The sequence below is a fragment of the Aspergillus thermomutatus genome (assembly GCF_002237265.1).
Source record: "Aspergillus thermomutatus strain HMR AF 39 chromosome Unknown NODE_43, whole genome shotgun sequence".
Classification (NCBI taxonomy): Eukaryota; Fungi; Ascomycota; class Eurotiomycetes; order Eurotiales; family Aspergillaceae; genus Aspergillus; species Aspergillus thermomutatus.
Genome location: NW_020798092.1, coordinates 115,782 through 140,510, shown reverse-complemented (window position 1 = coordinate 140,510; position 24,729 = coordinate 115,782). Strand labels below are relative to the sequence as shown.

General features: G+C 50.6%; 8 protein-coding genes across 8 annotated transcripts; 4 read left to right on the top strand and 4 right to left on the bottom strand.

The window, feature by feature from the left end:
• Nucleotides 1–512: 512 nt before the first annotated feature.
• Nucleotides 513–1,662, top strand: hexA (putative Woronin body protein HexA; the record flags this gene model as incomplete). Its single annotated transcript, XM_026762613.1, has 2 exons — nt 513–538; nt 594–1,662. The coding sequence occupies 2 exons, from the start codon at nt 513–515 to the stop codon at nt 1,660–1,662; spliced, it is 1,095 nt and encodes a 364-aa protein (XP_026616387.1).
• Nucleotides 1,663–2,906: 1,244 nt separating this feature from the next.
• Nucleotides 2,907–5,089, bottom strand: CDV56_108946 (putative transcriptional regulator (Cti6); the record flags this gene model as incomplete). The annotated part of the gene is made up of 4 exons (XM_026762565.1): nt 2,907–3,580; nt 3,638–3,894; nt 3,972–4,256; nt 4,479–5,089. 4 exons carry the CDS (start codon nt 5,087–5,089, stop codon nt 2,907–2,909), a joined length of 1,827 nt encoding a protein of 608 aa, XP_026616386.1.
• A 2,387-nt stretch (nt 5,090–7,476) lies between these two features.
• Nucleotides 7,477–9,255, top strand: CDV56_108888 (uncharacterized protein; the record flags this gene model as incomplete). The annotated part of the gene is made up of 2 exons (XM_026762507.1): nt 7,477–8,278; nt 8,345–9,255. The coding sequence occupies 2 exons, from the start codon at nt 7,477–7,479 to the stop codon at nt 9,253–9,255; spliced, it is 1,713 nt and encodes a 570-aa protein (XP_026616385.1).
• A 1,585-nt stretch (nt 9,256–10,840) lies between these two features.
• CDV56_108856 (MARVEL domain-containing protein) lies at nt 10,841–11,497 on the top strand (the record flags this gene model as incomplete). Its single annotated transcript, XM_026762475.1, has 1 exon — nt 10,841–11,497. The coding sequence occupies one exon, from the start codon at nt 10,841–10,843 to the stop codon at nt 11,495–11,497; it is 657 nt and encodes a 218-aa protein (XP_026616384.1).
• Nucleotides 11,498–11,840: 343 nt separating this feature from the next.
• CDV56_108823 (GATA-like domain-containing protein) lies at nt 11,841–13,522 on the bottom strand (the record flags this gene model as incomplete). The annotated part of the gene is made up of 4 exons (XM_026762442.1): nt 11,841–12,541; nt 12,636–13,125; nt 13,196–13,353; nt 13,417–13,522. The coding sequence occupies 4 exons, from the start codon at nt 13,520–13,522 to the stop codon at nt 11,841–11,843; spliced, it is 1,455 nt and encodes a 484-aa protein (XP_026616383.1).
• A 1,730-nt stretch (nt 13,523–15,252) lies between these two features.
• On the top strand, nt 15,253–17,822 carry lysF (homoaconitase LysF; the record flags this gene model as incomplete). The annotated part of the gene is made up of 5 exons (XM_026762363.1): nt 15,253–15,258; nt 15,322–16,858; nt 16,916–17,218; nt 17,273–17,371; nt 17,434–17,822. The coding sequence occupies 5 exons, from the start codon at nt 15,253–15,255 to the stop codon at nt 17,820–17,822; spliced, it is 2,334 nt and encodes a 777-aa protein (XP_026616382.1).
• Nucleotides 17,823–18,893: 1,071 nt separating this feature from the next.
• CDV56_108689 (putative D-arabinitol dehydrogenase ArbD) lies at nt 18,894–20,180 on the bottom strand (the record flags this gene model as incomplete). The annotated part of the gene is made up of 4 exons (XM_026762308.1): nt 18,894–19,074; nt 19,135–19,560; nt 19,630–19,699; nt 19,763–20,180. The coding sequence occupies 4 exons, from the start codon at nt 20,178–20,180 to the stop codon at nt 18,894–18,896; spliced, it is 1,095 nt and encodes a 364-aa protein (XP_026616381.1).
• Nucleotides 20,181–22,000: 1,820 nt separating this feature from the next.
• CDV56_108591 (uncharacterized protein) lies at nt 22,001–24,640 on the bottom strand (the record flags this gene model as incomplete). The annotated part of the gene is made up of 5 exons (XM_026762210.1): nt 22,001–22,066; nt 22,421–24,029; nt 24,082–24,179; nt 24,236–24,434; nt 24,489–24,640. The coding sequence occupies 5 exons, from the start codon at nt 24,638–24,640 to the stop codon at nt 22,001–22,003; spliced, it is 2,124 nt and encodes a 707-aa protein (XP_026616380.1).
• Nucleotides 24,641–24,729: the final 89 nt, after the last annotated feature.

The following is a 24,729-nucleotide window of genomic DNA, read 5'->3' as shown; positions in this document are numbered from 1 at the left end:
GTGGGAAATGTTTATAAGAGACAGCTTTTTCAGGGTGTGGTGATTACTTTTCGTTGAATTTCCCCGAATGCCTCGTGCTTCTGCATCAATCTAAATTTCCAGTTGGAAAAGGGGAAAAAGGGAAAAAAAAAAGGCAAAAGGAAAAAAGAAACAAAAAAAAAGAAAAAAAAAAAAAAAAAAAAAGAAACTAAAAAAGAAACAAAAACAACACAAGCTCCAGAAGAAGCGGTGACGCCTCCAGGCTGCATCAGCGAGAAAAGTGGCACCACAAGCCTAGAGCGGATGAGAAATTGCGAGCTATCAATTTACGAAATCAGCCCGGTGCTTTTGCTCAGCCGGGCCTAAATTGATTAGCCGCTCCATCCAATCTATTTACGTGGCACAAAAAGACCAAAACAAATCCAGCCAAATCAAAACAAATGCCCCCAAGAGAGAAAAAAAAGAGAGATTGACATCCAATGAGCGGTGTCGGCCCGTTCCCTTACCCAATCCCCCCCCTCTCATCCCAATCCATGGTTGTCTTGTCTTTCTATTTCTTGTTTATCATTCTCTCTCGGATAAGATCTAACATTTCCCCCCGTTCCCACCCCCAGGTATCGTGAACCCACTTCTCGCTACGAACCTTCACCTCGCAAGCCCGTCTACGACCAGGCACTTGAATCCCAGCTTGACATCACTGAGCGAGAGTATCGTCGTCGTACAGACCCTACTTACGACGTCAGCGTCTCGTCCGGCCGTCGCCACCAAGCTCCCGTAGACTCTTACCAAGCCTACCAGCCCCAACAGACTTCCGACGTCTCTGTCCAAAGGTCCAAGACCGAGATCGACGTCTCCTACGACAAGGCCTTTTCTCCTAAGCCTCTCGAAACTCACAAGGGAGACTCCTTCAGCCGCCGTGAGCTTACTGTAGAGTCTGTTCCTGCTCGTCCTTCCTCCGCGGCTTCTATTTCTCAAGTCAAGGTCCTCAAGCCTTACACCGCCATCGATCAACCCCCTGCTCGCAAGATGGGTTACTACGACGACGACGGTAACTACCACTCCTTCCGCCGTGGTGTGGAGCGTGCTGTCGACCGCATCGCGCATCCATTCCACCACCACCATCATCACCATGATCGTGAGGAAGTAGTCATCGCTGACGAACGTGGCCCAGTTCGTTACCGTGATGGCGTCCGTGAGGATGTCCGTATCGTCGAGCCCCGCGCCGGCGGTGTCGCTGCGGAATCCGTCCCCATCCCCTGCCACTTCATCCGCATCGGCGACATCCTGATTCTCCAGGGTCGTCCCTGCCAGGTGATCCGGATCTCCGTCTCCCCCCAGACCGGCCAGCACCGCTACCTGGGTGTCGACCTTTTCACCCGTCAACTGCAGGAGGAGTCCAGCTTCGTCTCCAACCCCTCTCCCTCGGTTGTTGTTCAGACCATGCTCGGTCCCGTCTACAAGACCTATCGCATTCTGGACCTCCACGAGGATGGTAGCATCACCGCCATGACCGAGACTGGTGATGTCAAGCAGGCCCTGCCCGTCGTCACCCAGGGTCAGCTTTTCCGCAAGATCCGCGAGGCTTTCTCTGAGGGCCGCGGTAGCGTCCGTGCTCTCGTTATCAACGATGGTGGCCGTGAGCTCGTCGTTGACTACAAGGTCATCCACGGTTCCCGTCTGTAAACCCTCTAAGCCTCTTTGGGCTTAGGCAGCTTGGGAAACTGGAACAGGTTAGTTTATCCGCTTTGTCACCCATGGACTATGGTTACTTGCCTTGACCCAGGGGAAATCATATCACGTGATACTGACGTCAGTCATCTAGTTACGAATCTTCTACCTGCTAAGCGAAAATGATAGTTCACATGATATGGGCAATTGCTTGTATCTGACATGATGGACCCTACACGATTGGAATGGCCTCTTGATGAAAAATGAAAAAGAAGAAATACAAGCGCGACCTTTTTTTTTTGGTTCATTCCGGATTTTCTTGTATCAGTCATGGCCACCTTCTTGTAACTACAGCTAGATCATAATGCTACTTATGTCCCCTTTACCGTGTACTTAAATGCATTCTCTAGTCTTGCAATTACACAGCGTCAATCCAAATTATGCTGTACCGCTCTATCGGAGATTAATCGTCATCGTCCTATCAATTGAAACATTCAATTCATATAGTTCACTTAGCAAACCAGAGTAGCATCGACATCAACAATATATACCAAACATAATAAGAGCAACCAAGCCTGTCCGTTCATCCATATACTCCTGACCTGACCTGCCGAAACAAAGAAAGAAAACCTATTTTGACAGCAATGAGTTGATTGTGTACAACCTGCGCCTTCCCCTCTCTGCGAGCGCATAAGAGACTCGTAGCAAAATCAAATAGCAAAGGTGGAAGCGAGAAGAGATAAGAACTTAAAAGATAGGCGAAGGGAATGAAGAAAAGAGGAGGATGAACCAAGACCGACAGTACGTCTGCCCAGGAGCACCCCCACTCCGGATCCTGAAAGAAAAGAAGAGCAGAAAAGCTACTGCTGAGGACAAGAAGAGCACGGAAGTGACATCAAAAGCAGCATGCGCCAAACGCATAACCAGTGTATCATGGTAGAAAGCATTATCCGAAGCGGGGCGTGAGGAGATGATTCAACATGTCACATCCAGGTCGAGGATCAGAATGTTGGATCACTTTGGGGGAGAAACGTGCAGATGCCGTGAAATCCTGGTAACGCCGTAAGTCGATCAAGTTGCAAAAAAGGGATGATCCAGAAGCCATATTGTACATGTCCACATGCGAAGAGAAGAGACGAACAGGGTATCGTTTATAACAAAGTCCCAAGTGAACTCGGCCAAGGAGGGAGGCATATATATACTCATGAACAAGAATCGAGGATGGACATCCTCGGGTCAGAAAGGGTCGACAAGGATTGTCACCTTTCCCCGAACTTGCCATATTCCTGTTGCCACTTCAAAAGATGGCGCGTGAGGACATCCATCATTTCAACGCTGCTCAGATCTTTGAACTCTTTCTCCTTGGAAGCCTGACCAGATCCTGCTTCGCCATCAATGCTAGCTGTTCCTGACTCCACTTCGTTGGTATTCGAAAGTGATGTAGTCTCGATTTGATCGACCGTTGCCTTTGTGAGAGAGCCATTTGGTTGGTCCCCATTCCCTGGAGGGGTGGAAGTTTCGCCGGCAACAGCCATCTCGACCTGCATCCGGGAGATGAATTCAAGGATTCCGGCAACTCGTCTCTTCATCTCGTTCATGGTAGTCCGTTGAGGGTTCATGTAGCGCGGCCTGCTCGGTTTTCCAGAATCTACATTATGATGCGCTCCGTTGACTCCACCCACTCTCGGCGAGTCCCCACCGATATCGTGCGATTGCCCCCGTCGCGGAGAGTCAGCCCCATTCATATCTCGATCCCTCGTATATTGGTTACGTCCGACCCGGCCACCACGGCGCGCAGGTGGGCGGCCTGACTTGCGGGTTGACGGACGAGAGGGAGCAGGTTCCGGAGGAGGTGCAGCGGTTTCTGGGCTAGTTTGAGGAGGCTCGGGGTCCGCAGTGGCTTTGATCGGCGATCCCATCTCATGGTCGGCATCTGCTCGTTACAAATGTGTTATGTCGAGGAATCTCAAGATAACTTCAGGGCTCATACCTGCACCATTTCGCCTCTCCGATTTTCCATTCTTGCGGCTCGCAATCTCTGCGGGGTCTGTTTCGGGTTCTTCTGTTTCTTTGATCTGCTTTTCACGTTGACCTCGCGGTGCCACCCTAAGATTTTTTGTGCCGTTGCCATTAACTTTCGACTTCGACTCATCTTCTGACGCAGGTTGAGATTCTGTATTCTCTGGTTTTGAGATAGCGCTTGGTGATGGGGAGCTTGTACGCGGGCGCTTCGTCACCTGCTTATGACTAGAGGGAGAAAACGGGTCAGCAGCAGGACCAAAGACCAATGTTACTTGGGAAGGGCAGTCATCGCAATAACTTACGCTTCGCTGTCACTTCGACTCCGCTTGCCTCGTCGGACAGCAATGTCCTCTGCAGCGGGCTGAGTATCTTCCTTGCTTTCCTCGATCGCTCGCCGGAGCTGCTCCTCTTCGTCATAAGCAGCATCACGACTATTCATCGTTGATCTGCGTTTGGGGTTGGCAATCGATTCGCTCTGACGTGATTTGGAGTCTTTCGAACGTCGCGAATTATCACGGGAGGAGTCACAGGAGGTTGCAGGAGAAGGCGGGTCTGGGGCGACTGGGAGATACTGCGAGGAGTATTGTCTGCGAAAGTGTAAGCACGAAGACCACACATTTGAAAGATGTTTCCATGTAAGAGCATCGCGGTTGAGGTGCGTGAGAATTTAGAGCATTGGCTCAGCCTCGACGGATAAGGAAGAGCCTGACGGTATCTTCCGGGCAATCCAAGGCCGAATAGATGCAGTAAATCATTATATAAGAGCAGATCCTTGAAACGAAAGTAGAAAAACGTTTTAGGAGACATACCCGTTGGACTCATTCTTGATTTTGTGAAGATCTTTCCGACACTCCTCACAGAAGTACTCGTCGGGACTCATCGCTTCATCCATAATTCCCACGCAGCCACCGTGTTGCCAAACCTTGCAGGAATCACACTGGATGAACATGCTACCGATGTCGTCGGACATCAGGTCCGATGAATCTGCAGAAAGGTTCAAGGTATGTTGATCCTTGAATCCAGCAGCCAACCCGTTGCGACCGAGAGCCTCCCGCCGAGAGGGAGGCAGGCCTGGGTAGTCTTGCTGCCCACAGAGACATCTGGTGATCTCTTCTTCTTCGTCACCCTCTCCGTCTTCATCCTCATCTTCCTCCTCCCCATTCAATCTCAAATTGTCATCGTCTCCCCGGGAGCGCTGGCGCTGCCGCGTCTGTGGGTAGTCGTTTCTTGTGGCGCCGTCCGCGTCATCAACAGACTGAGACCGTTGGGTCGAAGATCTCTGAGGCGAAGAAATTTTATGGTTCGATCGAGTGCTTCTTTCGCGAGTCAAGGAATTCGACGAGCTGGAGGAATTTGTATGCTGAAGAATGGCGGGCGAGGGTTGGGAGGTGCGGGCACGAGAAGAGCGACGAGGAGTCATGGTGGAGCACTGCGATGCGAATGAAGTGAAGATGAGACAAGTAACTCTGACAATGGGAACGAATATTAAGTATATGCTAAGTATATAAGAGTCAAGCCCGGCAAGATTATGAGCAGATGCTGCCCATGTGCGAGCTGTCGCACGCGGGTAAGAAGCTGGGATTCGACAGCGACGGCTCGTAGGAAAGGTGAAAAAAAGAGAGCAAAGGACCGGCAAGGCAAAGAGTAGGAGCTGCCGATTGAGACACGAGGTTGAAAAAAAGATCCAAAAAGTAGCATCTGCGAGCTCGAGTCTGAGCCGAGGACTACATAGTCTGCAGATTTCTATTTGTGAGGGTGGAGGGGAGGAGACAAGGGAAGAATGAGATGGGGGGGAGTTTAGTAGCAGTAGCAGTAGCAGTAGCAGTAGCAGTAACAATGAGAATCTCAGTCAAAAAGCGGTCCGCAAGCGGGTTTTCTTTTCTCTCCTCTCCGGGCTTTCCCCGCTCACCATCAACTAGGTCTCTTCTTGCGCCCACGAACCTCAAGACTCAACTATTCACCACTGGGATCAAAGTAACTCCTATCATCTTCTTGATGATGAATTTACTTCGCCTGGGCTCCTTAGAGCAGAATTGCTCGCGATGGTATATGACGGAGACTGCTGACCTAGCTTGACAGAACCGATGATGGCATCGTCCATTCCTCCGTCCATTCCACTAGAAGACCCCGCTTATCAATCGTCGACCGCACGCAACGTCCACATCCTGCCTCCTTACTACTTATCGATTCGAACTTGAACAAAGAATAGAGCTGAGTGAATTCATAGGGTGGATTGTGAAACTGAGTTTTTCTACTATCCTGGTAGTTAGAGGAATTGTCGCGAGGGAGCGGTCCTCGATGACAGTTCAGGGGAACGTTAATCCTTGCGGATGCTGTCATCATACAGGAAGAAAGCCTCGTTTCATCACCGCAGTTGCTAGCCGACTCTAAAAGAACTCGACAAAATTGTTCAGCTATGGGAGACCGGTCCCCATCTTGCTTCTCCTGCTCTACGAGTGTATGAGCATTCAGCCCTCGGCAAAGTGCCATAGCGTGTTCCTGCAGTAATGGTTGCCAATAGAAGGAGAACATCACACAAGGTAACCGATGTATGGGAGCTCTCCTTGAGTCAGTGCATGATATGATACCTGTTTCGATTCACAGCTTGCAGATGGGTAAGATATAGAAGCATGTAATCAATAGCAGGACTCGATTATTGAACTTGCCATCCACTGGAGCATTTTCACAACGGCTGAGATGTCCAGTGAATGTCGTGTGAAAACAAAAATCGTCCTGCTACATAATCATTTAATCGATTGAAAAGCACTTGCCAACTCATCTCCAGAAACTATTCGTAGAAAGTGTGTATCTTGCTTGCGATGGAGACTGACACTTGGAGATGTTCAGTCCCGAAAAGGAATAGTGCTGTGTGAGGCCTCAGGCGCCGAATCGTAGCCTCAGGGCGAGAACCAAAAGAGCGGACAATCACTACTATCATGTACGGAGATAGCTTGTTATGGTCAATTTCACCCCTCCATCGTCCATCGCCCTTTTCCTGTCCTATCAATAGCTCCCTTTGATTGGGAATACATCTTTTACTTGCTATTCCCTTCTCCTGGTTTACTTCTTCTCTGAGCTCCTGGATCTGTGCAGACCTTCGTGACAACAATCGGGTTTCTACTGGATCTTTCCCGAACCTCTCGTTCGGCTATTTCTCCAAAAACTTTGCATGGGGTTCCAGTGCTGATTAATGGTCACTCATTTTGTAAGTTGCGTCAAGCTCCGTGAACAATATATACTATTGGGGTTGCCTTGGCTTTCTCGCTACCTGTTGCTTGATCTTGATCCGAGTCTTGATTACTCTTGAAGTTCTCTGGGGTCTGCCAACAGTGACAACTAACTTGTGGGTGCCAAACCACTTCGGTTTAGGTTCCTCTCCGTTCTCATCCCACCCCCCTCTCTTTCCCTACTCGGTATTCGCAACGCGACCAGCAGAACGTCATAGATTCTTGACCTCGAAGTGTTTCTGGCTTGAGGGACGAAGAAGAGGTTGACAAGCAAAAATAGAAATACCCGAGAGTCCCAGAGGACGTTTAATACCTAGTTGTGGGGCACGGTGATTCAGGGGACAGGGAAAAGGGAAAAAAAGCCAGCCCGCCGTTCGGCCGTGGTCGTGGACGGTTACTGAGCTGAGATACCTGCATGACGATGACTGCTACGTTGAGTATGTTCCTCTCACCAAGGATGTCTTCTCTTCTGGACGTCTCATCATGCCGTTCCAGCACCAGCCGGATGGGGAGTTTCCGGAGAGGAGAGAAGACTACTGTCAGCTAGATCCGTTGCTGATTCTGTCCGCCTGCAGATGGGATGTATAACTCAGCTCCAGATACCCCGTCGCCTGTTTATCCGGACAGGCTCATTCGGCCCCTTCCTAAACGGACCCTACGGTCTCGGTTATCCACCGAGGCCGCCGACTCAATCCTCTACCCTCCCGCTCCCCCAGCGACCCAACTCTTCTACGGGACCTCTGCGGATCATGGAGAAGTTGTGAATGACACCAAAGTCTATGTGCAACAAAGCCTAGAAACGGACGCGCATGATCATATTTCCGAGCGAGAAACACACCACACCTATGAGAACAGCCTTGATCTAGAGAGCGGTGACGAGGACGGTCCTGTAGTGGTTCGTCGAAGTGCCGGTTTTCGCGGGTCGTCTCTCTCGCCCTCTGCTGCTAGAATTCAACCTCATGCACTTTCTGGCAAGGTAGAAGGGTCACAGATCAAGTCTTCCTCGACAGGTCCCGACGGGTATGATGCCTTCGAGAACACTAACAACAAGAAGAAGCGCAAAATTCCCACTCCCGGCAATTTGGGGAGTCATCATTCCACACTCTCCCCTGAATTTTCAAACATGGGTCTGGCAAGCTCCGCACAGGCATCGTCGACCACGATCAATGAAGCAAATAACGTTGGCACGTACTATGGTACCGGCAGCCCCGCGTCTCCAGGACTTGGTGGTATTTCGGGTCCCGGTAGGGGTCGTCTTGGGCGGCATCCATCTCGCAGTGGTCCTTCAAGAAACTCCCTGTCGGTCCATTCTCAGATTGGCTGGCCCGCGGCCCGAGCAGCAGGTCGCCGGGATGGCTTATTATCCACGTCGGCACCCGCAGGTATTTTCTATCCCTCCCCGTTGGACTTTGACACATCCCGGTGATTTTCACTCACTTCGTGCTTAGGTGACCCTACAGCAAAGTCCGACCAGGGTATCATTTCCGCCGCCATAGCGAACGCTGCGGCCTTTTCTTCTCCTCCACGAGGCCAGGGGGGTGCCAGCTTGCTTGAGCAGCAAACAACGCCAACCAAGACACAGTTCACCTTCACCTGCGAGTCTGATTCGTCGAAAGGTATGGCTTTGCAGGCACAAAGTCTGTACCCAGCACCGCATCGTTCGTCCGCGCCGCTCGCCCCGACAACTCAAACCCAGCGAGGCTTCTCGACACAAGGAACCCAAACAAGCCCAAATATGACGGCGCACGGGAATCAACAACAACCTCAACATCCACAGCAGCAAGCCCCTGGTGCCGAATCACCCGGTACAGGCAAAAAGAAGAAGCGGTCGCCGGGAAGCATTTATGCATTGGCAGCACGTCAACGCAAGATTCAGCAACAGTATGCTAATCTCCATCATCCTCCGAGTCTCGAAGATATCTGGATCTGCGAATTTTGCGAGTACGAGAGCATTTTTGGTCGGCCACCCGAGGCCTTAATTCGGCAGTACGAGATCAAGGATCGCAAAGAGCGGAAGCGACTGGCGGAGAAGAAGAGACTGCTTGAAAAGGCCAAGATGAAGGGCCGCAAGGGCAAGAAGGCCACTAAAAATGCGGCGAAAAGCGCGGCGGCTCATCAGACGGTATATGACCAAGGATACGATCGCGCATCCGTCGATCATTCCTCTGTCGCCGGACATGGAGCGCATGACGACGACTATTTAGGTCATGAGTACGACGATGAACCCATTCCTATGCCACCGCCTGCACCGCCCAATTCCTTCAAGACACCGCCGCCCCCCGGACATCTAGTCAAGCCAACGTCTCCCCCGCCGCATATTCAGGCAAGCATAGATGCGGCAAGTACCCGACCACCCTGACAATGGGCGCGAACGGCCTTGGGGGTACACACCATTCGCAACGTCTTCCTACTGATTTTATTTTCGAGGGCCATTCGGATGGTGTTCGAGTGGTACCTTTACCCCCATGATGAGGGTCGCTGCTCATTTCCCTTTGTTTTAACTGTTTTTTTGGCGTCGAGTATTCTGTCCCTGCCTTTTGTTTCTCCTTGGTTTAAGTTTTAGCCTTGTCTTCTCCGCTGTTCTTTCCGCAGGTTTTGCACTTATGAAATCCCCGCTCCAATCACATATTTTGATGAACCTCACGACAACGTCACGAAGCATTGAATCCAGCAGGTAAACTGCACTTGCATCTATGTGGATCTGTTAGTCATGTTCAGGTCCTTTTTGGTCCCGGAGAGTCACAGCATTCTAGTACGCATATTGAGGTGGCATGTTCGGATGGGTTCTGACTCGGCAGGAATAGTCGGTGGAATTATGGGTTCTTGTATTTGGTTTTACGGAGGGGCAACCAGCATGGAAAGGTGCATCTTGGGTCGTTGGTTGGCGCTACAGATTGTCAGTTGTTGAGAGTTTGTTGAGTAAAGCAGCATGGTCAGAGCGATCAGTGTCAGAGTATAGCAATGTGAATAACGTCTGGGGTTGATATGGTACGTTAGTCGATCGATTGGACAAGGCCCGTAGCGGACCACATCTTGCCTGGGTTCGTCCTTGTCGAACGGGCCAGAATGTCTGATCGTGTTTCCATCTATGAAAAGGAAGTTCTGTGCAGAGCCATAAATAGATCTAAGCAGAAACTGTCAACCAGTCAATGCCGTCTGGCGCTTCCGATGACACAAACTGAATTTAGCAGATCGCTGCCACCACAGCCGCCCAGTTTGACTTGGATCATGATCTTGCAGCGACAGCCAATAAGACGATGGTCTCAATTCTGTCTAAGCGTCTGAAACGACGGTTCAATGTCGTCTATCGCATTGAATGCTTGAGGTCTGGGGCCAGCTTAGCCGCGCGCGAAGCAAAAACACCAGGCGCTGTCAAGCTACAGAGCAGTCTGTTTCAGGACAGCTCCAGCAAGGTCAATCTGATGGATGAGAAGCGATGATGTGGGAGAAAGGATTGAATCGACAAAGAGCGTATTGTGCCGGCGTTGAAAGAGAGTCTGTATCAGAGCTGTGTTCGATAGATATATAAAGACCAAAGAGTCAGTGTCAGAGCAAGACTAATAACAAGTGGCATTCACACAACACTCTTTCTGCTTTCCTTCTCTATCTAGATTTCATTGATCGTTTCTTTGTCATTTGTTGTTGAAAAAGGTTGAGCGTTGCTAGACTCAGGGTTTCATTCATTGTCTGGTTGTGGCATCACAGTCTTTGATCTACGAGGTCTGCTTTCGGGGCACTCTGAGAGACCTTGAAATACTCTGTCACATCTGCTGGTTGCGCTGGACGCAATATCCCGTCAAGAAGACTTTCACTTGACTCTATCACAATTATAATCTTTCTGCTTCGTTGCGCTACAACTACAATACCACATACAGCCGACACACCCCAAGGTCACCACGAAAACAGCCTCGTTGAACCACCACCACCCAAATCTACAGATCCTAATGTGGTTCCTCGCCCTCAAGCTCCTCCGCGTTGGCGTCAAAGAAGCCAAAAAACACAAGGCCAAGAAGAACGCCTCCAACACCACCACCGACCCGGAAGGCATCAACCTCGACCGCAGCACCGACATGACCACCACCGCCGACTCCACCACCGCCCGGAACCCCCTCAAGACCCTCCTCGAGACCCTCCTCCGCTTCATCCAATTCGTCTTCGGCCTCACGGTCATAGGCCTCTACGGGCGGGATCTCCACGGCACTGATAACGCCCCCGCCCCCGCGAAATGGGTGTATGCCGTCGTCACCGCGTTCCTGGCCACCGTGACCGCGGCCGTCTACCTCCTGTTGCCGTTCGTGATGAAAGGGCGGACGCCGTTGGCGCGGCTGGGGAGACTGCAGCTCCCGCTGTTTATCTGGGAGAGTGTGCTGTGTGTGCTTTGGTTGACGCTGTTTGGGATCTTTGGGAAGATGTATATTGGGGATTATAGTGAGGGGCCCAAGGTGACGCGGATGAGGCATGCGGTCTGGGTAGATCTGGTGAATTTGGGGTTGTGGGCGGTTACGATGGGGTGGGTTGGGTTCAGGTGGTGGAAGGGGGTGAAGGGTGGACAGGAGGGAGGGGAGAGGGAGGTGGAGGATGTTGAGAAGGCTGGTCCTTAGATGGGTTCGAGTAGTCTGGGGATGTTGGAGGGAAGAGAGGCTGTTGGGTGGTGTTGGAGGTGTTAGGGAACTGTTGGTGCATGCATATTACTGGAGAAAGGTGATCGATCTCAAGGTTACGGGTGATGATGAATATGAAGATATACAGGCCATTACTTCATTAGACGGAGACAATCATATCCTGAATACACTGACACAAAACGCCCAACTCTTCGAGTCAACTCCGGTCCTTCAGATGCCCAACCCATGAGTCTCTACAACCCGAGAACAGGAACGCCAGGCTAGTAAGCAATTCGTGGTCATCAATACATAACTCCAGGCCGTTAGTGCAGAGTACAAGGGGTTAGTCGTGATAGTTCCATTCACTGAGCGTGTCATAATAACACCGGGGCAATTTAACCGGTCCCAAGTTCTCCTCCTCCGGATCAATCTTTTCGTATTGGAGCGTGCCGTTCCTGCGCTGCTCTTCAATCATCATACCAAGCAGGCTCACCAGCCGTGGCAGCGGCGAGGGCGTATAATGGAAGAAAGATCTGGGTATTTCTCCCGCGTCGTTGAGAAAGCCGTCGAGCGGCTCTGCCGCGTTGCCACAGTAGTTGCTTGTCATCGAGTCATCGAGAATGGAGGTGGGCGCTGTCGAAGCATTGCCGTCCGAGTTGCCGAAGGTCGACGAATCAACCGTCGTACTAAGACTGGTTCCCTCGCTACCGAAGGATTGCTGCTCCTCTTGCAGGTTCTCTTTATCCAAGAAGGAGGCCAAAAAGACCTGTTCCTCCCACATTCTCTCCAGGAAGAGAGCTCGGAACTCGGCGTGAACGATGGCTCGTGGCGGTGGCCTGTAGTATTCGATATACAGGTAGCGAATGTCGCGGAACTTGTTGGGGATCTGTGACCGGAAGCCCATGGTGAGAGGCGCGGTTTTGTAACTCGCTGTTCGCGGCCTCAGCCTGAGAAGGAGTTTCAGGTTGGTTAGGAAGGTCGGTGGCAGCTCTGGCTGGTCTCCTGGCATGATTTCTTCAATGTGTTGTGGTAGTGGTATGGCTTCTGTGAGCGTCCATTAGAGGTCGACGCGATGGTTCAACGTACGGTGCTCGAGGCATTCCAGATAGACATATGGCCCGAAAAGAGGAGGGCTTACCTTTCAGCTCGGGAGACGGGCTACGAGTCATTTCTCGCCGATCCGGCCAGTGTACCTTCGGGTCGACATATTCCTCTGTGTTCTCTGCTCTCTTTGTGGATAGTCCACGCTGCGGGCTTTGAGTACGAGTAGACTTGGAGCCAGAGGTCGACTGAGAGGACTTGCGACGAAGGATGACAGGTCGCCGCTTCAAACCCTTTGCTGTCTTACTCGCGACAAATTGCGTCTTTTTGTGACTATGGCGACTAGTAGACACGTCTGTTGCAGGAGCAATAGCAGTTGCTGAGCTCACTGGTTCGCAAGTACTATCCTTGTCATCGTTGTCTATTATGAGCCAACGTGTCGTCTTAGGCGTTTCCTTCGGAGCGGCATTGGGTTTCTTCAAAATGGAATGCAGAGGCCCTCTATGAGCTGCCTGGTTGTTGAGACGCTCTGGCAACTTTCCCTCGCTCTTGTTCTTCCTCAGAGATGGATTTGTGTTCGATGAGGTCTATCTTAAAGTCAGCGGGGAGAACAATAACAACACAATGAAATCGAATATGGTCATGCACCTCGCTCACTTTTGAGGCGTTGGACTCAGAGATGCGCATAAACAACTTGGCCACAGTCGCGCCGGGAAGAGAGATGCGTAGACGTTCATTGCTCCAAATCCTCCAAAAGAAGTTCTCCAATCTGTATCCAATGATGCCTTCGAGCGCCGAGGGCTTGACATTGTACGCTGATCATATAGATCAGTCACTTTGGGTCAAAGGCGCGATCTTTAGAAAGCAAGAAAATGTACCTTTCCATAAGAGTGTAATATCCTGAACATCCACTGGCAACGAATCATCAAGCACCGACGGGAGAATCTTTGTAGTCGAAAGCAAGCCTTCAGGTACTTCCTCCATATTGGACATTGTACTCTCTGTCGCACTGGGTAGAAGTAGGACGGTTGAAGACAGAAACTCATCTGAATCTGCCCATGGTCTGAAAAATTGGAAGAAGCATTAAACTAGGTCAAAACAAGTTATGTATGATGATATCAGAGTGTTGTCTCGAAGCCCACAGAACCGAGACAAATAAGAATATTCACGTATGTAAACAAGATAACGCGAGGAGGTTGGGATGTGAGGCCTGACTGTGAAATCTACCATGAACAAAGCAGACAATTCTGAGGGCAAACAAACACAAGAGGTGGCAGGGAGCTGAAGGTCTGAGGTGAGGTTTAGGATCGGTTAATAGTACAGGACTCAGAATCAAAGAGTACAAACAGTAGCCTTCTGCAACTCCCATCTGAGAGTCAAGCAACGAGGACTCAATCAATGATACCTGGGGTAAATTCCTGCAGAGGAACCCCAGGAAGAGGTAGAGACAGGTAGGTTGGATTCTGTCTGTATGTCTGTAAGTTTCCTCATCCCTGGGCCTACAATGCAAGACAGTGTTGCCAGGTTTGGTTTTTTTTTGAACTACATATAGGAACACAACGAGCGGACACGAAGAGACAGATGCACCAGGGAGCAGACGCAGAAAGGACCTGGATGAGAGAGATACTGAGCAGGTGTGGCCGAGATCAAGATTACTGAGAGATATGCTGATGAACGATGCGAGATATATGGCTATGATTGGTATAGACTCATGAGATCTTACAAGAGAGGACGACAAATGAGTAGACACAAAAAGAGAGGAATATGAGCAGACTTAAACACTCTATTCTGTTGTAGAGAGATGCCGAAGTACTTGAGTTTGACTGGAGTGGCAGAAGAGTGATGGTGGTGATCATGATTAACCAGCGATTAACACAAAACAGCGTCAAGAAATGTCATCGGCCGGCCCCATCTCGAAGAAAGTTCCTGATTTTACCTTCCGGGGGATTCGGAGCGACCCGGATAGAAATCCATCCATTGTTGCTCTTTTTTTCAACATGATACCAGGATCCTTGTTTAGAGAGAAAGTAAGGAACAAAAGTTAGAAGTTGATCATGAGACGATGATGATGAGGCGGATGAGGATGAGGAAGAGACGAGGACGGTCCAACGAGAAGAAAACGTCCTACCTTAGAAGGCGGGGCGATGATTCGAGGATGGCGCAGAGCATTAGAATGTGGTAGATACCTCATTATATTAGGTAGACCATCCAATCCTATATAACTGGATATATGAATCAAGATTCAGCCAAGTGCAAGTGCATCAAATCCATTGATGTGATTATCGTGTTGACCGATCTCTTAAAAGACGGGGATGACCGAGAGGTAGTTGAATTCTGCCGAGATGAGTGACTCTATACATATTCGATTAGTTTGATATCACTCTTAGAATCATCTGAATATCTGTCTCATCGATTATTGTTGCAGACCCGGGGAATCATCCCCATTTCTTATGGATATGGACTTACTATCATAGATACCTGAGGCATCAAGGCGCCCAGGCGCCCAGGCATAAGACATGGACGAACCAGTGAGGGTTGATTATTAAGTACCCCGGATGCTGCGTCCGGCATCGGGTGCGATACGGAGAAATTGCGGTTTTCTGGTCTTGACTCAATTTTTTCCTTTTGGGGGTTCTTGGTTCTTTGGGCATTTCTGTGATACCCTTTTTGTTTTTCTTCGTCAATTTGCATTGTGTCCTTACATATAGCCTACAATGTTTGTATGTTCTCCCTCAATTCACCCCCCTTCTTCCATACTATCGTTCAATGACTGACTTCTGCAGAAACGCACCGGATCTTTGCTGCTTCGGTGCAGAGCATCGCGAGCCCCCGTTGTCGGTCGGCCCTTGATCTCATTATCAACCTCCTCCACCTCCCTGTCTCTATCTCGTCCTCGATCCTTTGCCACTACCTCCATCCGCCGTTACGCAGAGGCATCTTCCTCGACGACACAAACCTCTCCCTCGCCGTCGAGTCGGCCCGCCTCCGATGCCGCCCCCCGCGTCCCCCAGACCCTTACCGAGAAGATCGTACAGGCATATTCCCTGGGTCTCGCCGAAGGCCAATACGTCAAGGCTGGAGACTATGTGATGCTGAGCCCCCATCGTTGCATGACCCACGACAACTCATGGCCGACCGCGCTCAAGTTTATGGCAATTGGCGCATCCGAGGTCCACAACCCCAACCAGATTGTCATGACCCTAGACCACGATGTTCAGAACAAGAGCGAGAAGAACCTGAAGAAATATGAATCGATTGAGAAGTTTGCTAAGCAGCATGGTGTCGACTTCTACCCAGCCGGTCACGGTGTCGGCCATCAGATCATGATTGAGGAGGGATATGCCTTCCCCGGCACTGTCACTGTGGCTAGTGACAGTCACTCCAACATGTACGGTGGTGTTGGTTGTCTCGGTACTCCCATGGTTCGTACCGATGCCGCGACCATCTGGGCTACCGGCCGTACCTGGTGGAAGGTCCCCCCTATCGCAAAGGTGCAGTTCACCGGCACCCTCCCCGAGGGTGTTACCGGAAAGGATGTCATTGTCGCTTTGTCAGGTCTCTTCAACAAAGACGAAGTTCTCAACTACGCGATTGAGTTCACTGGATCGGAGGAGACCATGAAGAGTCTCTCTGTCGACACGCGTCTGACTATCGCCAACATGACCACCGAATGGGGCGCGCTGACCGGACTGTTCCCCATCGACTCGACCCTGGAGCAGTGGCTGAGACACAAGGCCGCTACCGCATCACGCACAGAGACGGCGCGCCGATTTGCCGAGGAGCGTATCAACGAGTTGTTCGCCAATCCCACCGTCGCTGACCGTGGCGCCAAGTACGCCAAATACCTGTATCTGGATCTGTCGACCCTCTCGCCCTACGTTTCTGGACCAAACTCCGTCAAGGTTGCCACCCCTATTGACGAACTGGAGAAGCAGAAGTTGAAGATCGACAAAGCCTACTTGGTCTCCTGCACTAATTCGAGAGCGTCGGATATTGCCGCCGCGGCCAAGGTGTTCAAGGACGCCGTTGCCAGGACGGGAGGACCAGTGAAGATCGCGGATGGCGTCGAGTTTTACGTTGCGGCGGCTTCCAAGGCTGAACAGAAGATTGCAGAGGAGGCGGGTGACTGGCAAGCTCTGATGGACGCCGGCGCCATTCCTCTGCCAGCGGGTTGCGCCGTCTGTATTGGTCTGGGTGCCGGTCTCCTTAAGGAGGGCGAAGTTGGTATCTCGGCCAGTAACCGGAACTTCAAGGGCCGCATGGGTTCGCCTGATGCCAAGGCCTATCTTGCCAGCCCTGAAGTTGTCGCGGCCAGCGCACGTATGTCACTCTCTATTGTGTTTATCTTGCCTGCAAAGGGTCGCTAACTCTGGCTAGTGAACGGTGTTATTAGCGGACCCGGCATCTACAAGCGTCCCGAAGACTGGGCCGGCGTTTCCATCGGTGAAGGCGAAGTCGTCGAGTCCGGTACTCGCATCGACACGACTTTGGAAGCAATGGAGAAGTTCATTGGACAGCTGGATAGCATGATCGAGTCGTCGAGCAAGGCCGTGACGCCGGAAGAGTCGACTGGCTCCGAAGCCACCGAGGTCGACATCGTTCCCGGCTTCCCCGAGAAGGTTGAGGGTGAAATCCTCTTCCTTGATGCTGACAACATCAGCACTGATGGCATCTACCCTGGTAAGCCTTTTCAGACCGACAGTTTACGCTGTTTTTCGCTAACCAACGTCATAGGCAAGTACACATACCAGGACGATGTCACCAAGGACAAGATGGCGCAGGTCTGCATGGAGAACTACGATCCTGCCTTCAGCGGCATCGCCCGCGCAGGAGGTTTGTCTCCTTTCCTTCCTTGCCATCCTTTTACTTTCTTAGAGACTAACACAAATGAACAGACATCTTCGTCTCCGGCTTCAACTTCGGCTGCGGCTCCTCCCGCGAGCAAGCCGCCACCTCCATCCTCGCCAAGCAACTCCCCCTCGTCGTCGCCGGCAGCATCGGCAACACCTTCAGCCGCAACGCCGTCAACAACGCCCTTCCTCTCCTCGAGATGCCCCGCCTCGTTGAGCGCCTACGCGAAGCCTTTGGCAGCGAGAAGCAACCGACCCGTCGCACGGGGTGGACCTTCAGCTGGAACGTGCGCACCTCCCAGGTCACCGTCCAGGAAGGTCCGGGCGGCGAAACCTGGAGTCAGAGCGTACCTGCTTTCCCTCCAAACCTGCAAGACATCATTGCCCAGGGTGGATTGGAGAAGTGGGTGAAGAAGGAGATTAGCAAGGCTTGATCGTGTACATGTACTTTTCTGTCACTGTAAAAGCTTCCTTTTTTTTTGTTTTTCCCCTGGGTGCATTGCGTGTCGAGCCTGGACCTGGACCTGGAGATAGTCTGGATGATATATATGATATCCCTTAGATGTTAGAATAGCCGGCGGAGAACTTTTCTGTCCAATTAGATACTTCTTTCTATGCCCTTAGACATTTATGCTAAGTAGTACCGCCAATTAAAGGTATCCTGTCCGATCTGCTGGAACAAACCAATATTCATACCCTTGTGCTGTCCCTTTACCTGGCGATAAGGTAGTTTCAACTACGAGAGTTTCCCTACCTGAGGCATCGCCAGCACAAATTCCCATTGAGTCAACTTGTATGATTCGAACAGTGTGCATGTTTCCTGTACGCAGTTCCCCGCACATGCAGCTGGATCTACTGATATCTGCCATGTAGGTATCATCACGCTTCACTGCTCTGGAGCTGATGTGGGGTGTTGCTCTCAATACAGATACCCCTCTATGCATGTTGCGTATATACACCGATCTTCAAGCCACATGATGTCAACTAACCAAGCTGTAATGCTCATCGACACTCTCGAGTATTCTGGAATCGAACCCAATGGATGATGGCAATGGTAGATAGACACAGTAATGACATTTCCACTGAGATGGAGAACCTTTGAAGTACAGCTCCACAGCTTCCAATTTGCAAATAAGACAATGACAGAACAAAACCCAATTGACAAGTCTATTGTATGCAAAAAAATAACATCAGACAATGATTTTTGTTCTCCGGCAACAACATAACAAATGACCATTTTGCGCTTGAAAAATACTCCCGTCCGAAAAAAAAAAAAAAAATCAAATGGTCTCGTAATACAACCGGATGGCCAGATACCGCATCAAATAAAAAAGAAGTAGGTAGACCAGGTATTAAGTGCTAGCAACAAGCTCACTACCGAGAGCAACAAAACAGATCAAAACGGTCTATAGCGCACGCTGCGCACCCAAAAGTCCCGTACATCGCTTCGTGAAAAACTGCAAGAACTAGACGCATCGACATGAAATGACAAGTCATCTCGCAGTTTAGGTCAAAGTGTAACCACCGTCAACACGGAGATCCGCACCAGTAATGTACTTGGATGCGTCACTCAGGAGGAAGGTCACGGCGCCCATCAGATCTTCGGGAGTGCCCATCTTTCCGACAGGGATGAGGGAGGTCCACTTGTCTCTCAGATCGGGGTTTTCGTCCAAAATCTTGCGGGTCCTATGGAGAGGCTGACGTCAGCCTGTAGCTCAAAATATCGAGTCAAAGATGGTGACTTACAAGGCAGTCAGCATGTATCCAGGGCTGATGCAGTTAACCCGAATGTCGTGAGCGGCCCACTCCACAGCAAGAGAAGCGGCGAGGTGACGCACGGCAGCCTTGGCCGCATTGTAAGGAGCCTGGGGCTGAGGAACGTTGACAATGGCACCGGACATGCTTCCAATCATGACGATGCTGCCCGGAGCCTTGCGTTCCATGAGATGCTTTGCAACACCGGTTGCAAACAAGTATGTACCATCAACGTTGACACCCCAGAGTTTTTGCATGCGGTCGTAGGGATATGAGATGGCATCGAAGTTCTCGGTAAAACCAGCGGAGGTGACCAGGTGATCGATGCGGCTGTGCTTCGAGATGACTTCCGCAATTGCGTTATTTACGGAGTCAGGATTGGCCACGTCGGCGTAGTGAGCTGTAACATTGGGCATTCTAGAGAAAAAGAATGATGTTAGGATCTGCTACTGGCAAAAAATGCCCTAGATCCGCTAATTGACTTACTGTTCCAAGCCAGGATTTTCCTTCCTGAACTGTTCGACGAGCTTCTGAGCCTGCTCTTCAGCTTCCTCTCCTGTGGCATAGTTAGCTATCACCTCTTGAATGCATCTGCTGCAGTTGATCGTCTGAAACTTACGGTTTAGATCAACAATGGCCAAATCAGAGCCGGACGCAACAAGTGCCTGAGACATGACGAGACCAAGACCGCGGGCACCTCCTGTCACCAAGCTGACCTTGTTTTCTAGGGAGAATTGGGCAAGGGTGCGCTTGAAGTGCATCCCTCCGCGCCCCTGGACGATCGGAGTACGAGGCATGTGCGCATCATCGGGGTATTCAATTACAACGCTCTCATCAGTACGAGCAAATCGGCCTTCCACCTCAGCGGATGAATCCTCGGGTTCCTTCTTGTCATCTTTCGCGCGAGGAATTGTGTATGAGAGGGGACGGAAGAAGGTGTTTACGGCGGAAGGTCGGGTAGGAGCAGCGAATGCAGCAGGGCGGGAGCTCTGAGTGAGAGCTTTCGCGGCCTGACGAGCAACCGTGGATTTGAACATTGTACGGAGTATATGTGAGAGGTATGTGAATAGAAGATTGTACTTTTTAGCGGGATGTTGTCTTCAGTAGGAAGGGATGGTGGTAGGGAGAAGAGAGAAGAGGAACACAAAAAGAGTTCCAGAGAAATACGTAGAGGGGAAAGTCCAGATTAGTACCTCTCTACCCTAGGCGAGAAAGAATGTCAATAATGAAAAATCCTAGATGGAGAAGAAAGAATGGAAGAGGAAGTCGTGGATCTCCCTTGGGTCAAGGCACTATTAAAATTGGAGACTCGACAAGCTGGCAAAATAATGCGAGTCCGTGTGTCCACAAGGCGGCAAAGAAGGGTAAAAAGAAAATAGAAAAATAGAAAAATATCAGATGGAGGAGCTGGGAATGTAAGTGTAGCTAGGGAGTGACAATAGGTAGGTAGTTACTGCTGCTAGCAGCTGGTGTGTATACAAAGCTAGAGCAATTGCGGTGAATGGTAAGGTACTAGGTACATTGAATGGACCGCCGTAAAGGGAAACCCGATGGAACAGACAAGTCAGACAGAACCAAAGAATTGTGGGTGTGACCCAGATGACTGGCGTATGAACAATCAGGATAAATTTTCCCATTCGCAGACTCCAAGGAATACATAAAGGATGTCCAATTTCTTTTTGGGTGATGTCAGGCGGTGATGGGAGATGGGAGAACCCTGGGCCAGGCCCCAACCGCCATGCAGCGATCCGACCTGGATCTGCCCTCTTCCTTAAGCCACTGGCCCATAGGCTTCCCGGCTTCATCGCCGCGCCGCCCTTTTTCCCTGCCGCGTGACTCCAACACGGCCCCCTCGATCCTCGCGGAGTTTCACCGGCTCGTTGAAGATCCTTTCCATCATCCATCTTCCCGTACGTATTTTTTTTCTATTCCCCTTCTTATCAAGAAAAAGTGAAAACATACTTCAATCTCGAATATCCTGCATGCGTGCCAAATCCAATACCGAAACCCAATTCATAGCAAGCGAGCCGCTGCAGCCTGCATGTACTTGGTTACCGACATATCAGATTTCATACTTACCTCCTCTGAATTATTATGCAAATGGACATCAAAGGCGTGGAGATCAACCCTCACTATCCTAGATTATTTGCCACATCTTCGCTGATATTCCGTCGCGTCCAAGTCACTGTAAGCACTGCAGGGCAAGAGGAGATAGATTGTGGCATCGTTCGCCTTCCGGACTTTGGGGGAAGCGGAGAAGTACCTAGTGCCCAGTGGATCTGGCACTCCGTAAAAAAAGCCACTACAAAGCCATGATCCATCCATCAGGAAGGTTCTTCGTCTCCAGATGGAAGTCCCCGAAGTGCAAACCATAGTTGGAAGTTGGAACTACTTAGTGCACGTCGGAGTACCAGACACTACGTACTTAGTACCTTACTGTACTCCGTATTATGACCACATCCCAAACTTCCCCGCACGTCCCATTTTCAATGGAGCCTCTCAATCTTCTTTTATGTCTGCCTCTTGCTTCCACGTCCTTCGCTCCGCCAGATGACCAGACTCCTCTCAAGACTTTCCTAAATTGTACATATTTTTGGTTCGCTGTGTTCATTCGCTACCTCATTATTGACAGTCCTCAAGCGGACTATCAACAACAACAGTGAAGAATGTTTACTAATCTATTTTAATGCAGACATGCCGGCTCATGACAAAGGACACAGCATATACATCTCCTGTATTCGAAATCTAATGCAGACGTCTACGCGGAAAAACAAATCTGTCAAAATCATATCGACGTACACAGTACAATTCCTGTCCCAGATCGGACGCATCCGAATTCCAATGGAAAGTTGGGGCATCAACTTGAAGTCTCCTCACCTTCCTCTGCGAATTCGACCAGAGGAGTACCGCTCTTGCATTGATCCTAAAAAAACACGTTAGTCCTCCACCACTCCTAAAAAAAGAAAGATCAAAAACGCCGGAAGTTCTGGAAGCACAAAGGAAGGCCTCCTTGAAGCTTGACGAGACGGTCCGTGCTTCGCTCACAGCCTGGCTTTCCCGGGAGTCTCCAATTCCAAGACTCCAAAACTCCAGCCATCCTGGTCCGACTTGGCGCCAAACCAACGGGCCGAGATCCAGGCCATTTTTATTAATTAACGAGTGGTATCCCATCGGTCAAGTGACCGATCAATAAACGAGAAGGATGCGCAGGGGGCAACAACAGTAGAGAAACCAAAAAGCAAAAAAGAGACGCGTGACCTACCCCTTTTTGATGTACCACTTTGGCGATGGTTCCCTTCTGGGGGCTGCGGATTACAGTTTCCATCTTCATACTCTCAATCACCACCAGTGGCTGGTCTTTTTCCACCACATCGCCTGCCTTGACCTCCACGCGCAGCACCTTGCACGGCATTGGGGCCAAGACACTGTTGGTGACATCCTTCATACCCAATGCTTTTTCCATCCATTTGGCCCGGGGGATCGTTAGGCAGTATTGAGTGCCTCGCTGGAACACAACGACGGAGTCCCCATCTTGTATTACAGTCGTGTCAAGTCGAGTGTGGGGAAAGAAGGATGTCACGAGTTTAGATGTCGGATCGCTGTGGCTGGTTACTTGCTCGAAAACACGACTGCCAACCTCGATATCAAACACATTGTTGCCTGTCTGCTTGACACGAACATTGAATTTCGTGCCATCTTTCCGGCCCGGAGTCAGTTCTGCTAATGTCATCTCTCGTACTTGATAGCTCGGACTGAATCCGACAGCGGACCCTTCAAAGTTGGCCTGCTTATCGGTCGCTGATTTGGAGTTGTGGTGCAGACAAGCCAGCGCCACTTGTGCAAGAACCTCATCCTCAATCGGGTCCTTGGTAAACAACTCTTCGCGGTGCTTTTCAATGTAACCCGTCTCCACCTCGCCCTTGATGAAATCTGGGCTTCTGCAGATGGATTTGATGAACTCGATGTTGGTGATGGGTCCTGCGACCTCATATTCCTCCAAGGCGGCTGCTAGTTTGCGGATTGCCTCTTGCCGGTTGGCGCCGCGAACGATCAGTTTCGCAATCATTGGGTCGTAGTGAGCAGAGACTTCATCTCCCGCAACGAAACCTGCATCTATTCTGATGTCGTCTGACGTCGCCGGAGTGCGAACGTGCAGCAGAGTGCCAGAGTCAGGGATGAAGCCCTGGTCCGGATTTTCTGCGTATATTCTAGCCTCGATGGCGTGTCCGCGGTGAGCCATTTCAGCTTCGACTTGATCCTGAGTCAATGGCAGAGGGGCGCCCTCCGCGATCTTGATCTGCCAGTGAACGAGGTCCTGACCGGTGACCATCTCTGTAACGGGATGCTCAACTTGCAGCCGAGTATTCATCTCCATAAAGAAGAATTCGCCGGTGTCGTTGTCGAAAATGAACTCGACGGTACCGGCGCCCTCGTAGCCTACGGCCAGCGCCGCAGCTCTCGCCTTCGCCCAGATATCTTTTCTGGTTGCGTCGGGGAGATGGGGTGCTGGAGACTCCTCAAGGATCTTCTGATGCCGTCTTTGTATGCTGCAGTCTCGCTCTCCCAGAGCGACACAATTCCCATGTTTATCTGCAAAGACCTGAACTTCGATGTGACGTGGTGTTGTAATGTACTTCTCGACCAAGACCTGGTCGTCTCCGAACGAGTTCATGGCTTCTGATTTCGCAGATTGCAATTGAGCCTGAAATTCAGCTTTAGAACTGGCGATACGCATTCCTTTTCCGCCGCCACCTTTGACTGCTTTGATAAGCACGGGGTATTTGATCTTATCGGCTTCGGCTTCGAGGAAGTTCACATCTTGATTTGAGCCGTGATAGCCAGGAACGCAAGGCACACCTGCAGCTGTCATGATCTTCTTTGACTGGCTTCGAGGTCATTAGCGAGGGGCGAAAGATGGACCTTTCGTGATCAGCATACCTCTTGTCTCCCATATCCTCGATTGCTTTCCATGGTGGACCGATGAATACTAGACCAGCTTCTGTGCATTTCCGCGCAAACTCTGAGTTTTCACTCAACTATAGACAGCCCTGATAAGTATACAGCGATCGCTTATTCGTTGGCAGACACTTACAAAACCGTAACCGGGATGTATCGCTTGGCAGCCTTCTCTCTTCGCGATCTCGATGATGCGGTCACCATCGAGGTATGCAGAGACTGAGCCGAGATTAAATGCAAATGGTGAACTTAACGCATGCTGAGCATGACTGTCGGGATCCGTGTATAGCGTTGTCACTTTGATGCCGTGTTGAGAAGCCGTCCGACCTACTCGTCTATCAATTTGGTCAGTAGAGGTGAATAAAACGTCAAACTTATCATGATCATACAATGCTATCTCTCCCCTGTTGGCAATAAGCACCGAGTCCAACTTTCTCTGTGGCACATGAGTACTGGCGACTGTGGATGCTGCTCTTCGTGACCGTCGAGCTGCTGTCGGGCCCATGCGGGAAGAAATGCGGAGAAGTGATGAGAGAGCCATTGCGACAGATTGCTGCTGCTGAACAGCCTATGTTGATTTTTTGTGCAGATTCTTCAGAACTCTCAGCATATTTTAGCTAAGAGCGAAAG